The sequence below is a fragment of the Musca vetustissima genome, unplaced genomic scaffold, assembly GCF_032173495.1.
Source record: "Musca vetustissima isolate MV318-11 ecotype Yass unplaced genomic scaffold, APGP_CSIRO_Mvet_v1 utg71279, whole genome shotgun sequence".
NCBI classification, from domain to species: domain Eukaryota; kingdom Metazoa; phylum Arthropoda; class Insecta; order Diptera; family Muscidae; genus Musca; species Musca vetustissima.
The window spans coordinates 7,131-21,414 of NW_026878890.1; the positions used below are offsets into that span (position 1 = coordinate 7,131).

Below are 14,284 nucleotides of genomic sequence, written 5' to 3' on the forward strand. Positions count from 1 at the left end.
TTTGACGTCGAAAAGCTGCAAACATAACAGATAGCAGAAGCCTACTCCGCTCATCTTAACCACCTTCTTGACTAAAGCACTCCTTGTCCCGATAATAATATAGAAGCAAAATGGCAAGAATTGTCCACTCCCTATAAACTGCAGTAAAAGCAGCACTTAGGTACCAAAGACCACCACCAAGAAACCCATGGTACGATCAGGAGTGTCGTAATGCTACTGATCTGAAAAACGCAGCGTATAGGACAACCTTGCAGACTTTAGCAACACGTAACGTGATGGAGAATTATCGGGAGAAAAGGAGAGAGGAGAAACGTGTTTTCAGAAAATAAAGAAAGAACAAGAAAAACGTGAGCGTGAGCAAATCGAGATATACAGAGTCAGAATGAAGCCCGGAAATTGTACCAACGAGTAAAACACCAAAGCGAAGGTTTTGGTGCAGGCACATCCTCCTGTAGAGATGAAGAAGGAAACCTGGTGACAGATACAGACAGCGTGTGGAGGATCTGGAAGGAGCATTTTGAAAAGCTTCTGGTATCAAATAGTGGCGGTGAAGAAGAACCAAATAGTGGCGGTGAAGAACCAGAACCAATTAGAGATGATGGTATAGAGTGTATACCAGCTATCCAAGGTGAGATCATAGTAGCAATAGCACAATCGGCTGAATAACAATAAAGCAGCAGGTACCGATGGATTAAAAGCCAAACCTATTCAAGACTGGTGGTCAGATGCTGGTCAGGAGCATGCACCAGCTGATTAGTACAATTTAGCTAGAGGAATGCATGTCCGATGATTGGAACCTCAGCAGACGGTGTGCCGTACCCAAAAAAGGAGACAATACGATAGTGTCAACTATAGAGCAATAAGTCTCCTTCCCATCACATATAAAGTGCTATCCAGTGTGCTGTGTGAACGATTGAAGCCAAATGGTCAATTGCATTATTGGACCATACCAATGCGGCTTCAGATCTGGCAAATCCATCATTGACCAGATTTTTACTCTGCGCCAAATCCTAGAAAAGACCCACGAAAAAACACATACCACCTATTCGTCGACTATAAAATCGCATTCGACAGCCCTATGCGTTCAGAGGTGTTTAAATTCATGTCTAGGTTTGGCATTCCTGCAAAATTAATACGACTATGCAGGATAACATTAACAGACATAAGGTCAGCAGTTATAGTCGGAAAGGACCTATCGGGGCCATTTAATACCAAACGATAATTTAGATAAGAAAAGGACCTATCGGAGCCCTTTAATACCGAACAAGGATTCAGACAAGGTAACAGTTTGTCGTGTGACCAGTTTAACATCCTGCTGGAAAAGGTCATACGAGAGGAAAAGGTGAGCACAAATGGCGCTCTGTACACCAAACAACACATGTTACTCGCCTACGCCGATGACATCGCTATAATGGGTCGAACATTGCGAACGGTAACATCCACCTTTGAATAAATTGAGAAGGAGTCTGCTAAATTGGGTCTGGCAGTAAATGGCAGGAAGACCATGTTGATGGAATCAACACGCAAAAAGTCCAGTAGACTCGAACCAACTGTGGAACTTGAGAACTACAGCTTCGAGGTGGTTAAGGATTTTAAATAACTTGGTACCGCCATAAATAAAACTAATGACATCACTTTTGAAATTCGGAGAAGAATTGCGATGACCAATAGATGCTACTATGGTCTGAGTAAGCAGTTTAGAAAAAAAAGCCACCTCTCGCCAAACTCACACTGCTGTTATATGGATCTGCAGCATGGGTACTTTCGCAAGCAGATGAGGCAGCTCTTGCAGTGTTTGAGAGAAAAATTCTCTGCGAGATCTATGGGCCGATCTGCGTTGACGGTGAATATCGACGTCGAATGAACCATGAATTGTACCATATATTATCGTACATCGGCTTATAATAATAATTATTATACGTTGGCTAGGTCATCGTGTGAGAATGGATGAGAATGGCCCAGCACAAAAAACATATTAAAGCGAGCCAACTGATGGCTCACGTTGAAGGGGAAAGCCACGAATTAGCTGTAAAGTTTAAGTGGAAGAGAATATTTTGGAATAGGGTCTTACAAATTGGAAGAGGAAATCTTTATTAAGCTCGGCTTATGGAACAAATGTTCTGTCACAAGCCAGTTAAGTAAGTAAAATATGTAATATGTATACCCTACTCAACTATGTTATCAGGGTATTAAAGCTTTGTGCATCCCCAAGAGTTTGTAACGCCGTGATATATTGATCATAGACCCACCTTTAAGTATACCGATCGTCATATCTCGACCAGCTGAGTCGATCTAGACATGTATGTCAGTTTGTTATGGACCAAATACTTTTGAAATGGACCAAATACTTTTGTCGTTTTTTCTGGTCGCTCCAGAGGCCGCAGTTATGGTCCGAACATCGTGAAATTTTACATGGAGAAGAGTATCGTGTCAAAGAATAAGCATGCCTCTTTTGATAAAGATCGGTCAAGTCAGGGTTCATATGACCTGTTAAATAAACAGGTCAAATGAACCCTGACTTTTGTGTAAAAAATTACAAAATTTTTATTCTGGGGCGTATATATATGGGCTCCTGAAGGACATATACCCAAGGGGAGTTGTTGACCTTCAAATTAATACCAAACTTTTGGCTGCATGTACTCTGATGTAAAGTCACCTTTACATGTGCATAGTATTACTATTAATCCATTGGAGGACGGAAATGTCGCGCCGATAGCTTTGAAATTGTACATGAACTTCCGATTATGGTCAAGGACACCCCCTGAATGAGATTTCATTCAGGGGGTTCAATGAACCGAAAACTTTAATTTTGTCAGATTTTCTAGTCGCTCTAGAGGAAATTATTATATGCAGAACATCACATATTTTACAAGGTGAAGGGGATCTGACCAAATACTTAGAGCGGATGTTTAGATGATGATCGGTCAATATTCCGAGGGTCAAACCAACCAAAACCTAAAGTGAAAATTTTTTTATTTTACGACGTAAAAATTCACTTCAAGAAAAAAAATTGGAAAATATGCCAGGGTTAGAAAGTGAAGTTGTTGATCTATAATCGGTAAAAAGGGTGCAAATATCTCGAAATATAGCCCAGGCTCAGAATATAGAACCGCTGAAAGTTAGATTTTCGTGGTAGTTGTGTAGGATATCATATGGTCGGTCCCGTCCGACTATACTGCTTCGCTCACTGGTTTTTATATAATTAATTACTAGAAAAAATTAGAAAATATAACCGAGTAAATTTAATAAAATAAATAATATTTTTAAAATAAATTTATAAAAATATTTTTATATTTTTCATATATTAACACTTATTTATTAAAAAAATACTTATAATTACAAATTAATAAAATCATATATATAAACAAGTAATTAAAAAAACATAAACATATTTAAAGAAAAAATATATATATTTATTAAATTTATAAACATTTGTTATATTTAAACATTTATTTATTAATTAAAAAATATTTTAAAATTGAGAATACTTATTAAAATAATATTTAAATATTTAAATTATAAATAAGTAGCAATTATAATAAGTATAAGAAAAAAAAAAATCATTTCTTTATTTATTAATTTTTTAACTAATTTTTGACAAATTTTAACATATTTTTAAAATAAAATAATAAGATTGAAATAAAATTCAAACTTTTTTATAATTTAAAAAAATGTATGTTTTAAAATATATTTTTTTAATTTTTGTATAAATAAATTTTATTGTGGACATTTTTGACAAGAATATTTCAATAATATTTTTTCTTATAACTAATTTAGTTCCCCTTAATTTATTGTTTTTTATTAATTATTTAATTTTAAGATTTTAGTCATTTTTTAAGAAGAAAAAAATGTTTCTCGTATTGTTTTTTTTTTAATTTTCAAATTTAATTTAATATTGACTTTACAAACAGTCCATTGTTTATTCAGATTTTTTTTTTTACAATTTAAATGACTGCACAAATTTATTTCAATTTTTTTATTTGTTTCTTAAAATTTAAATAAGAATGGTGCGATACTTTGATTTGTTTCATTTTTGTTTTTTAATAAAATATTTTGTTGTTGTTTATTTTTAAAAAATAATTATTTCATATATTATGTTATTCAAATGATTTTCTTTTGGATTTTTTAAAATTTCTAAGGCATATTAAAATATTTCTAGATGTAAATTTATTTTTAATTTTTATTTTTATTAATTAATAAATTTATAATTATTTTTAATTTCCTTATGCTACAAAAAAGTTTATTTTTCATTTCAGAATTTATTTTTTACAACAAATTCCATTCCAATTGTTAGTTGTCTTCATTAAAGTATTGCAATTTTCTTTGACTAAAACAAAATAAGTATGGCAGGAAATTCTCAAGTCTATTTTAGGTGCAATTAGAAAATAAGTTAGTTTTTATCCTGTTTAGCTTTCAATTTTTTCATTCGTATAGTAAATAGTTTTTTTTTACAAATTTTTTGGCGTTCCGAAAAATATTTTTCATATAGGAAAACTGTACAGTCCCTGTACATTCATAAACATAACCTGATAATTTCCGTTGATCGATTTTCAAAGCTAGATGGCGTCAGAGTAGCATAGAACGATTTTTAGGAATCGCATTTTCGATAACATGTAATAAACCGGGTTGGGGCTAAGCTAAGTCTATCCAAACACAGAACTAAAGTGGTATTTCAGTGATCGATGCCACAAGAATTCCCATTCACTTGAAAATAAAAATGGTATAAGTTAAAATTATTGAGATTGCTTTAGATAGCCACAGATATGATTCGATTTGTGTAGGGATGACTTCAGCGCTTCCAAAAGAAGTTCGAGTAGCTTTAATAGGACCGTACAAATGTTCAAGAGAAATCAACGGAAATAGTGCCGATTGGGCTATGCATTTATTGTATAAATTGCCTTGATTATGAGGACAGTTCAGAGGAATCTAAAGCAAGGTTGATGATGTAATTATTACGTTGGACTCAATGCTTCAAAGTTAAATCTTTCTAGAGAAGAAGACAAATTCATAGAGGCTTGAAGATCTGCCATATAACAATGCACTTGATTTTCTCAAAATACTGGGTCCCATGTTTTTGTTTCTTTTATATCTATGTGAGATCTAAGCTTTGAAGCTCTTAATTTATTATTAATTTTTTCTTCGGCAGGAAAATTCTCTTCCTCCTCTCTGTAAAGCAACATAATTGACAATTAATATTTATTTATTCTGCTTCTTCTTCTCATTTTTGACTATCATAAAAAGGACAAAAATTGGTGTATCTCTTATTTTTTGGATTTGTTTTTCTTCGTCTTTACATTCAAAGCCTTAATCTAATAGTAAATCAGTTCGTTTTACATTCGACAAAAAATACGAAAATTACCTTTTTTGCTACATCTCTACCACAAATTTGTTTTTAGTTGAACTATGCTTTTTGGAACCGAATATATCGAAATAAGATATTGGCCGGGATTTATAATCACAAAAGTTTGCTGTTTTATTTGCTTTTGTTGCTAAAGCTGCAGAACCAAAATGTCAAAGGTGCTGTGGCGGGGGGGTACAGTGACTTTAAGATGCCACTAGTTCGGAAACCGAATTAGAACGTCGTCGTTTTGTAATTTGTTTCCAAAGGCGGCGATTCAGTGACGGTTTGTCCTAGAATGAATGGAAAATAAAGAGGAAATTAGTTTATTTTACGTTGGGCGCCATTTAAAAATAATGAGAAAAAAACTCCTCTTCTTGAGGTAGACTTTAAAAATATTTTAAAAAATCCTCGCCTTAACGTAGGCATTAAAAATATTTTAAAAAATCCACGCCTTATGGCAGGCCTTTTAAAACTATTTTTAAAAAATCCAGGCCTATAGAAGGTCCCTAAATTTTTTTTATAAAATTTAGGCCGGTGGGTGATGTTTTGCAGTTTCTTGCCCCACGTTGGGCGCCACATTTTTTTGGCTTGTTTACTTACATTATCCTTGCGTGGCGACATCGGTGCCTGCTTGGCGTGCTGAGGCGTGCTACTAGAATTGGAATCATTAAGCGAGGTTTGTGAGTTATTGGCGCTCGGGGGTATTTCAGAATTGCGACGTTTAATAAAATTTATTCTGCAAGAGATATTTTTTTCAAATTAGCCTTTATTTTTGTGACTCTTCTCAATTTTTTTTCACTCACAATTTATTTGCCTTGCCCGTTTCCATTAGAGCGGTCTCATCACGACTTATTTTACGCTGTCGACTCTGGCTCTTTTTCGAGCTACTACCCGCCTCTTCACTCACACCGGCCATCGAAGTAGTACTCGTCGTCCTCATCAGAGGATTGTTCAATGAATTGCTGACGGTCGCTGTTGTTGTTGTGGAGGCCTTGATTTTCGTTGATGTCATCATCGTCGTCGTCATCGTCTTGACTCGTGAGCCACTCCTCAATTGAGACATGCAATATATCTTCTCTCGTCTCGCTAAGATTTCGAGATCGCTTAGCTTGCTGTCGTCTTTGCTGTTTGCGTCGCTGGCGTTCGCGTCTCGATTTCGATCCGCAAATGCAAAACTGCTCCATGTATTTCGATTTGGCTGCAGGTGTTGTTGAACGTCGCCGACACGTACCGAACCAGCGAAGGGCATTGACGAGACGGCCGCTGTCGTTGTCGGACTGGGCGCCGTTATGCCGGTGCAGGTGGTGGTGTTGGTGGCCGCATGACCGTTGTTGGTGCTGCTGTTGAGATGAGGTCGTGGCCTGCGATTCACTGTGGGCGTATCCATCTTCGAGTTTCGCTGTTGAGAGTACGATATGACAGCCTCTTTTGGTTGAACCCGATTCATGGCCGAGCGATTCAATAAATCTCTGCCCGTCAGACGATGAAATGTTGAGAGGTCGTGCCTGGAGACGAAATAGAAATTTAGAGCAAATCCTAAACACTCCCATTGCATCTACTTACACCAGAATAGTTGTTAGATCTGGCCCAGGATCGTAACTTATCAAATCTTCGTCGCCCATTATATCCTGATTGAGGGCCAAACGCATCTCGAGGCGAGGACTTAAGGCCGAGCCAACTACTACGGGCTGTGCACAAGTCGATGTGGAATCGTTTTCGGGTTCGTCCTGCGGTCGTCGCTGCATCTCCATTTGCAGTTGCTGATCCAAATCTCGCGACGTCGGGGTTTGTGTCGTTGCCACCTGTTTGCGTTCGGGTTTCATGGGACATTTCCCCTTCATCTTCGAAGCTGTTGTTGATGATGTGCAGTGCGTTCGATTGGTTTTGCAGCTGCTGCTGTTGTCCATTAGACTGAGCAATGAGGTCTCGATTATTGTTGATGATAGTCGTTGTTGCGGTTCCGGAGGCTGTTGTGGCTGTGGTTGCCCGGTTGGGGGTTTCATTGAGTCGCACATGCTCCTGTTTGTGGGTTTTGCGGAATAATTTCTGATAACATCCTCTACGTTGGTAGTTTTCGGTGTCGCTGTCGTCATCTTCATCGTCGTCGTGTTCGTGGTGGTTGTCGTTGTCGTGATCTTCGTGTGTTGCGGTCCGACTATATTTGCCGTGGGTATAGCAGGGCTGGCGTCGTAAGCCGCGCCTTCTTTGGCACCCACGGAAGAGCCAGTGTCAGCAAAACCGCCAGATTTTCGTTGAGGTTGGGGCTAAGGATAAGAAAAATGAGTGAGGAAAGAGGAGAGAGAGAAATATTAGTGAGAATAAAATTTACGGAACATTTTTGAAAGATTTTTAGTCTACCTCAGATAGGACAGGAATTTTAAAAATATTTTTTATTGGACTTTTAAGAATATTTTTAAAAAGAATCCACAGGCCTGACATTTTAAAAATATTTTTTGAAGGACCTTCCAAATGGATATTAAAGGAAGGACCTTAAAAATATTTTTTAAGGTTCTTCTATAGACTTAAAAAAAACTCACCACTTTTGCTGCCGCTGTTTTTGTATCCGCTCCACTTGTCTTGAGATTTGTTTGAGTCAATAAGAGACGACGTGGCGGCGGTGGAGGTGGTATAAATTTCGCTGGTCGTGGCACAATTTTCACTTCGTTCTTCGGCTCCGCCGGCATTGTTGTTTTGACGTCTTTCTCGCTCGCGGTAGTGACGTTCGCGCTGCTGATTGTTGTAGATGCCGACGAGGCTACCCGATTCGGTGTTGTCCGTGTTGTTGAGGCCATCGTAGTAGAGGTCTCCATTGCCGGCGTTGTCATGGCTGCGGTGGCTGTTGTTGTTGCTGTCATCATCGTTACTGTAGTCGTCGACGTCGTCATCATCTTCGTCGAGCAGGTTGCGACTTCGACTGCTGCTGTAACGCTGCCGGCTGTTGTAGCCATCGTCGTAGCCATTATTGTTGTAGCCTCGTTGCTGATCATAGGCCGATCCAAGAGGTACTCGCAAGATGAGGCCTTCAGTACTGCTGGAGGTAAAACGTTTACTTGACCAACTGGTGTTGTAGTCAAGGGTCGAGGACCCAAAATTGTGGTTTGCAGCTGTGGCTGTAGCCGTTCCTCCGTTGAGGTCAAATCCTCGTCCTCCTCCTCGTAATCCGCTGTATTCACATGATCCTCCATCTCCTCCTCCTCCCCCTCGTCCTCCGCTTCCTCCTCCTCGCTGGAACTTCCAGCTTCCGAATCCTCTAAATAGTGGCCATTTGTCGTTGTTTCCCCCTACCAATTTTTTTGAAATAGAATTCAACTAATCAATTCTGGTTTAAAGCAAGCGACTTTGTATAGAAACGATTAGGCGGGTGGGTAGTCGGTCCCAGGCGAGCTGTTGAGGACCTGGGTTGCAGAAGCGTGGTGTGGTTTGTTTGTTTTTCTTTACTTTTTGGGGAGCAGTGTTGCCGTTTATTGGGTTTATTGGAATTTGTTATTTAGTGAAGCAATGAAGTTCTGATTACCCCGGTGTTAGAATGATGGGCTGTGGCTTGAAATCAAACACAAAAAACGATACCATTTAACGTGGAGTATTCCTGGGTAACTGAAGAAAATACTTTTTGGGGAAAAACTTGATCCCGTAGGTAGTTGGATGGATTTTCGGATCGTGAGGTCTGATGATTCCTGTTTATAAAAATTTTTGCGGCATCAGGAAAAATACTGTGACTTGGAAAGAGACTATTGTGGGATCCAAGACCGGGTTATATATAACGAGGATTATTCCTTGGTAACCGAAAAAATTGGGGAACAATTGGTTCCATGTATGGCTGCGTGCAATTTCATATCCTGAGGCGTAATGGTTCCTTTCGAAATATTTTTCAGGCCTTGGGGAGAAATGCTGTGGCTTGCAATCAAAGCTTTGTAGGATCCGGAAAATGGTTACATTTAACATGTAATATTCTTAGGTAACTGAAGTAAATATTTTTTTGGGAGAAAAATTGGTCCCATAGAAAGTTAAATGGATTCTCTGCTTCTGAAACCTGATGATTCCTGTATAAACAATTTTTGAGGTGTTTGATGAACGGGCTCTGGCTTGAAAACAAACCTTTACAGGGCCCGGAAAATAGTTCCATTGAACGTGGAAGATTATTTTTTTCGAGGGGAAAAATTGGTCTTATGGTGGGATGGGTGGATTTTTTGATACGGAGGTCTAATACTTCCTGTTTAAATTTTTTGAGGAGTCAGGGTGAAGAGCTGTTTCGAGAAAAAAACGTTTGCTGGATCGGAAAATTTTTTACATTTGACGAGGAATATTCCTTGTTAACTAAAGACAATCATTTTTGAGAGAAAAATTGGTACCATAGGTAGTTAGATGGATTTTCAGCTCCTGCGGCCTGATGATTCCTCTTAACGTTCTTCTGCGTCTTCAGGGAGAAGTTATATGTTTTGAAAATAACCCATTATAGGATCGGGAAAAAAGGTTCCATTTGACGCGGATTATTCTTGGGTAACTGAAAATAATATTTCTGACGGAAAAATTTGGTCCCATGGTTTGATGGGTGAATTATAAGATCGTGATGTTTGATGATTCCGTTGTACATATTTTTTGAGGCTTCAGGGAGAAGGGCTTTGGCTTGGTAACAAGCCTTTACAGGACCCGGAAAAAAGTTAAATTTAACCTGAAATACTCCTGGGTAACTGAAAAGAATTTATTTGTGGGAGAAAATTGGTCCCATGAATGTCTGGGTGGATTTTAAGAACTTGAGGTCTAATGATTCCTGTTGAAATATTTATGAAGAGTCAGGGATAAGTGCTCTGGCATGGAATTAAAGCTTTACAGAGCCCGGAAAAAGAGTTTTATTTAACGTGGAATATTCCTGGATAACTGAAAATAATTTAAAATAATAATTTTGGATTGGAGGAAACTGAGGTCTGATGATTCCTGTTGAAATATTTCTGAGGAGTAAGGGAGACGTGCTGTTGCGTAGAAGTAAAGTTTTGCAGGGCCCGGAAAAGGGTTGCATATAATGTAGAATATTCCTGGGTAACTGAAGATAACTTATTTTTGGGGGGGAAAATTTGGTCCCATGGATGGCATGGTGCATTTTAAGAACCTCAGGTCTGATGATTCCTGATGAAATATTTCTGAGGAGTCAGGGAGAAGTGCTGTTGCGTGGAAGTAAAGCTTTGCAGGGCCCGGAAAAGGGTTGAGTTTAACGTGGAATATTCTTGGGTAGCAGAAGATGACTTATTTTTGGGAAAAGTTTGGTTCCTAGGATGGCTGGGTGGATTTTAAGAACCTGAGATCTGATGATTCCTGTTGATATATTTTTTAAGGTGTCAGGGGGACAGGGCTGTGGCTTTGTGACAAACCTTTGCAAGACCCAAAAAATAATTCTATTTGATGCGGAATATTCCTTGTTAAGTGAAGACAATTAATTTTGGGAAGAAAATTGGTCCCATAGGTAGTTAGGTGGATTTTCGGATCCTGAGGTCTGATGATTCCTATTTACATATTTTTGAGGTAATGAACATTTATTTGATAAGTGTTTGCATAGTTGGGATCCCTGGATTCTATATTTTTTCCTTATGAGCTCTGAGTACAGGACCAAGTGTCTGGAAGATTGGTAAGTGGATTCTCCGATCCTGAGGATCCAGGGCCTTGAGATAAATTTGTTTTGGTTGATTGAATATTATGTTTGTATGTAAAAACCAATCCCAATTGGCAACACTGCTTCTGTCCGGGTATAGTTTTTTTGTGGGTGTATTTGAATTTTATGGTTTGTTTGTAATTCATAGTGCCAAACATAGATGGCGCTGCATCAGTTGCCTTTAATGTGTACAACTTTGCAGTATTGAACGTTTTGCTAGAGTTTCACTAATTTAACTACAACTTTCTATTGATTTATGGTTGGGTGAGTGAAACACGAATGGATGAGAGACAAATGAACGGAACGACATACAATAACACATAGAACAAGCAAAGTAAGAAAAAGGTTACACGCACACAATTAAACAAAATGGTACAATTACAAACACATAGATGGCAGCGTATGAGAAAAAAATGTTATTTTCAAAAAATAATATTATTTTTCAAAAATGGTGTTCGTTTTATTGTTGTGGATGACATGGCGATGATGAAATGGTTGAATGACATTTTGGCATGAAAGAATAAAAATAATGAAAAAGAACAAAAAGAGAAAAATATATTATGAGAAGAAGTATAAAAAAATTAATTGTGATGAGTGCAAATAAGATTGAAGAGAAAAAATGTTCCCAATTACCCTCTCTGTACTTTGAAAACAAAATAATATTTTTTATGATTAGCATGATGAATGCCTTGATTTAAAAAAATCCCAAAATAATTAAAATAAATTTCAAAAAAAGTTTCTAGAAAATTTCTTGCTTTTGTTGCAGTTTTTTTTTAATTTTTGTTGTTGTTATTTGTGGCTTGTTGTTGACATGCAATTTTTGTAATGGTGACCCACCTTTTTCAATTCTTCACTTTCCTGTTGCGTTTTCTCTTCATCACTTTCCGTTTCCTCCTCGAACAATGGTTCTAGGCGACGTCTATTTCGTTGTGGGTATGTGTGAGTGGGTTTTAAATATTTTTTTTTATATTTTTTCAATTTCAGAATATTGTTGTGTTTTTTGGTGGATGATATGCAGATGATCATGATGTTGATGATAAATTGTGGTCCGATGATTTCAACAAAAATCGATGAAATTTTACATAAAAAAATAAATTAAAAGAAATTTTTGATGGTAAAGAAATTTGAATTAAACTACTTATTATATATATTTTGAAAAATAATTTTATACTATATATTTTTTCTATACAATGAAATGGGTGTGAAAAAAATGTACTATCTAATCTAAAAGCTTTGTTTTTATTGATGATTGAAAAAACCTAAATGTTTGACTTGATACACATAGAGACCCATACACAAATATGGATTTTTTTTATAGAAAAATTATTCATAGCAATTTATTTAATCCTTCAAATTGTACGAATTCTGCCATCAGCATTATTTTTGATTCTAGTAAAAATGAATATAGAAAATAATTTAAAATTATTTTTCTGTCGATTTTGCATTTGGTTTTCTTGATATTGGATCTTATTTGTTCAAAATACTTTGAACAGAATTTTATGTTACAGAAGATTTGATCGTTGGAGTGTTTTAGGATAAGAGTCTAAAATTCCACATGCAAGACGTTGGGATTTTATGACGCACACGATGGGAAAACTCTCCACAGATCAAATTCTATTATTAGAACAAATAGTTTATTGATAAGTATTTTGTGTTTGAGATTAGGCTAAGCAAGAGTTGTTTAAGTAGAACCTAAGGATAAATATTTTTAAAATAAAATTAGTGCCTCACAAACACTGAACTAGAACGATCGGGGTCACCGTGTCGTGTCTTAATTTATTATACAGATGATAAGAGACTCCTTCGAGGTAAGAGACTCAGTTGAATCAGCGATTTGCTTTGAAATGAGGAGCTCAAGTATTGTGATTTTCTGTTCTGCGAAGTGAACAGTTTTTATTAAAAAAATAAAATGGAGTTAGATTTTTCCATAGAGTCTTGGGAAAAAAGACTTGATGAGAAGTAGAGAACGAGAACGATGTACAGGCGGTTTAATCGAGAAGCACAGGAGTTAAACGCCACATGTGCATATTTAAAGGAATGAATACCCTTCCGGCCAAAAGGTATACTAAAGGAATGGGCTAAGATTATTAAAGACAAGTTGGCTGAACTGAAGCAACTTGAATCCGAAATCAAGAATGAAAATATAACTGCAACTCTAGAGCAGGTGACCCAAAAGTGTGAAACCATTGTAATGGAAGTGGATGGAATCAAGCGGAATTATTTGGAGTTCTATTGTCCGATCTACGCCAAGAACATGAGAATTTATGATTTCGCATTAGAGGAAATATACAATGAAGCTGATTATGTGATTAGCCGATGCGATGACATAAAAAATGAAATGACTACAATGTCAATAAAGAAAGCCCTAACGGAGATGGAATATCTGAAGGCTTCATATATGGAGATCAGAAAGTTCATTATAAAATTTTAAAATGTGGAATTTTCTGAAGATATGTTCTCCGAATTGAACCGTATGGCAGATATATACTCTGATGTAAAGGAGGTGCTGCATAATAAGCTGGAATCTTCAAACGACATTTTGGTGCCCCCGGCAAGCCCTCACTGCGGAGGGAATTTAGTTACAAAAGGCATTGATGGAGATAGTCCACTGGAGAAAAAAACATGAGTTAGAAATAGATGACTACGAAAAGCAGAAGCAAGAAGAAACCCAGTAGTTTACCGAGGCAGAATTTGTGGGCCAGCTTAACAAAAAGGAAGATAGCGGAACGGATCTTAGGAAACAGGAAAAAGAAGTCGATTACCCTGAAGATGAAGAAAGCAACGTAGAAGAAAATTGTGATGTTGTTCTCCTGGATGTGGATGCCAAGCAAGAAGTGACGCTTGGGTTTAAACAGGAATACAGTTCACTAATCCCCGAAGGTAATTTACATTGTGTTGTATTTAATCACTTCTCCAAATTTAGAAAAACGGAAGAAGAAAGCCTCAAGCCAGTCGAAGGTGTGCATTGTCGCGGGAAGAAACCTCCGGCCATCGAAGAGTGGAGAGAGAAATTTCCTAAGAAAAACGATGGTTGGATAATGAAACCTGTAGACGAAGGTGGAGGAAATTCTGATCGAGGCTCTATAAAAAAATTGGCTGCGAAGATTCTTGGGTGCCGTCAAGTAGAGTTTAGTTTTTCTTAATTTCAGTTTATACGTTAAGATTTTATATTTGATATTACTTGTTAGTATGTATGTTAGAATAATCCTGATCACATTACTTTAGATTTATATAAGAATGTATGAGTAGATTTAAGAAAACACCACAAGGGATCAATCTATTTAAAAAAAAATAAATCTTGT

At 37.0% G+C, this 14,284-nt stretch overlaps 1 protein-coding gene across 1 annotated transcript; it reads right to left on the reverse strand.

Moving 5' to 3' along the window:
* Positions 1-5,544: 5,544 nt before the first annotated feature.
* On the reverse strand, positions 5,545-11,901 carry LOC133323668 (mucin-2-like; the record flags this gene model as incomplete). The annotated part of the gene is made up of 6 exons (XM_061532588.1): positions 5,545-5,631; positions 5,942-6,077; positions 6,145-6,846; positions 6,905-7,605; positions 7,879-8,622; positions 11,820-11,901. Coding segments are annotated over 6 exons (2,452 nt in total), but the record flags the coding sequence as incomplete, so codon positions are not given.
* Positions 11,902-14,284: the final 2,383 nt, after the last annotated feature.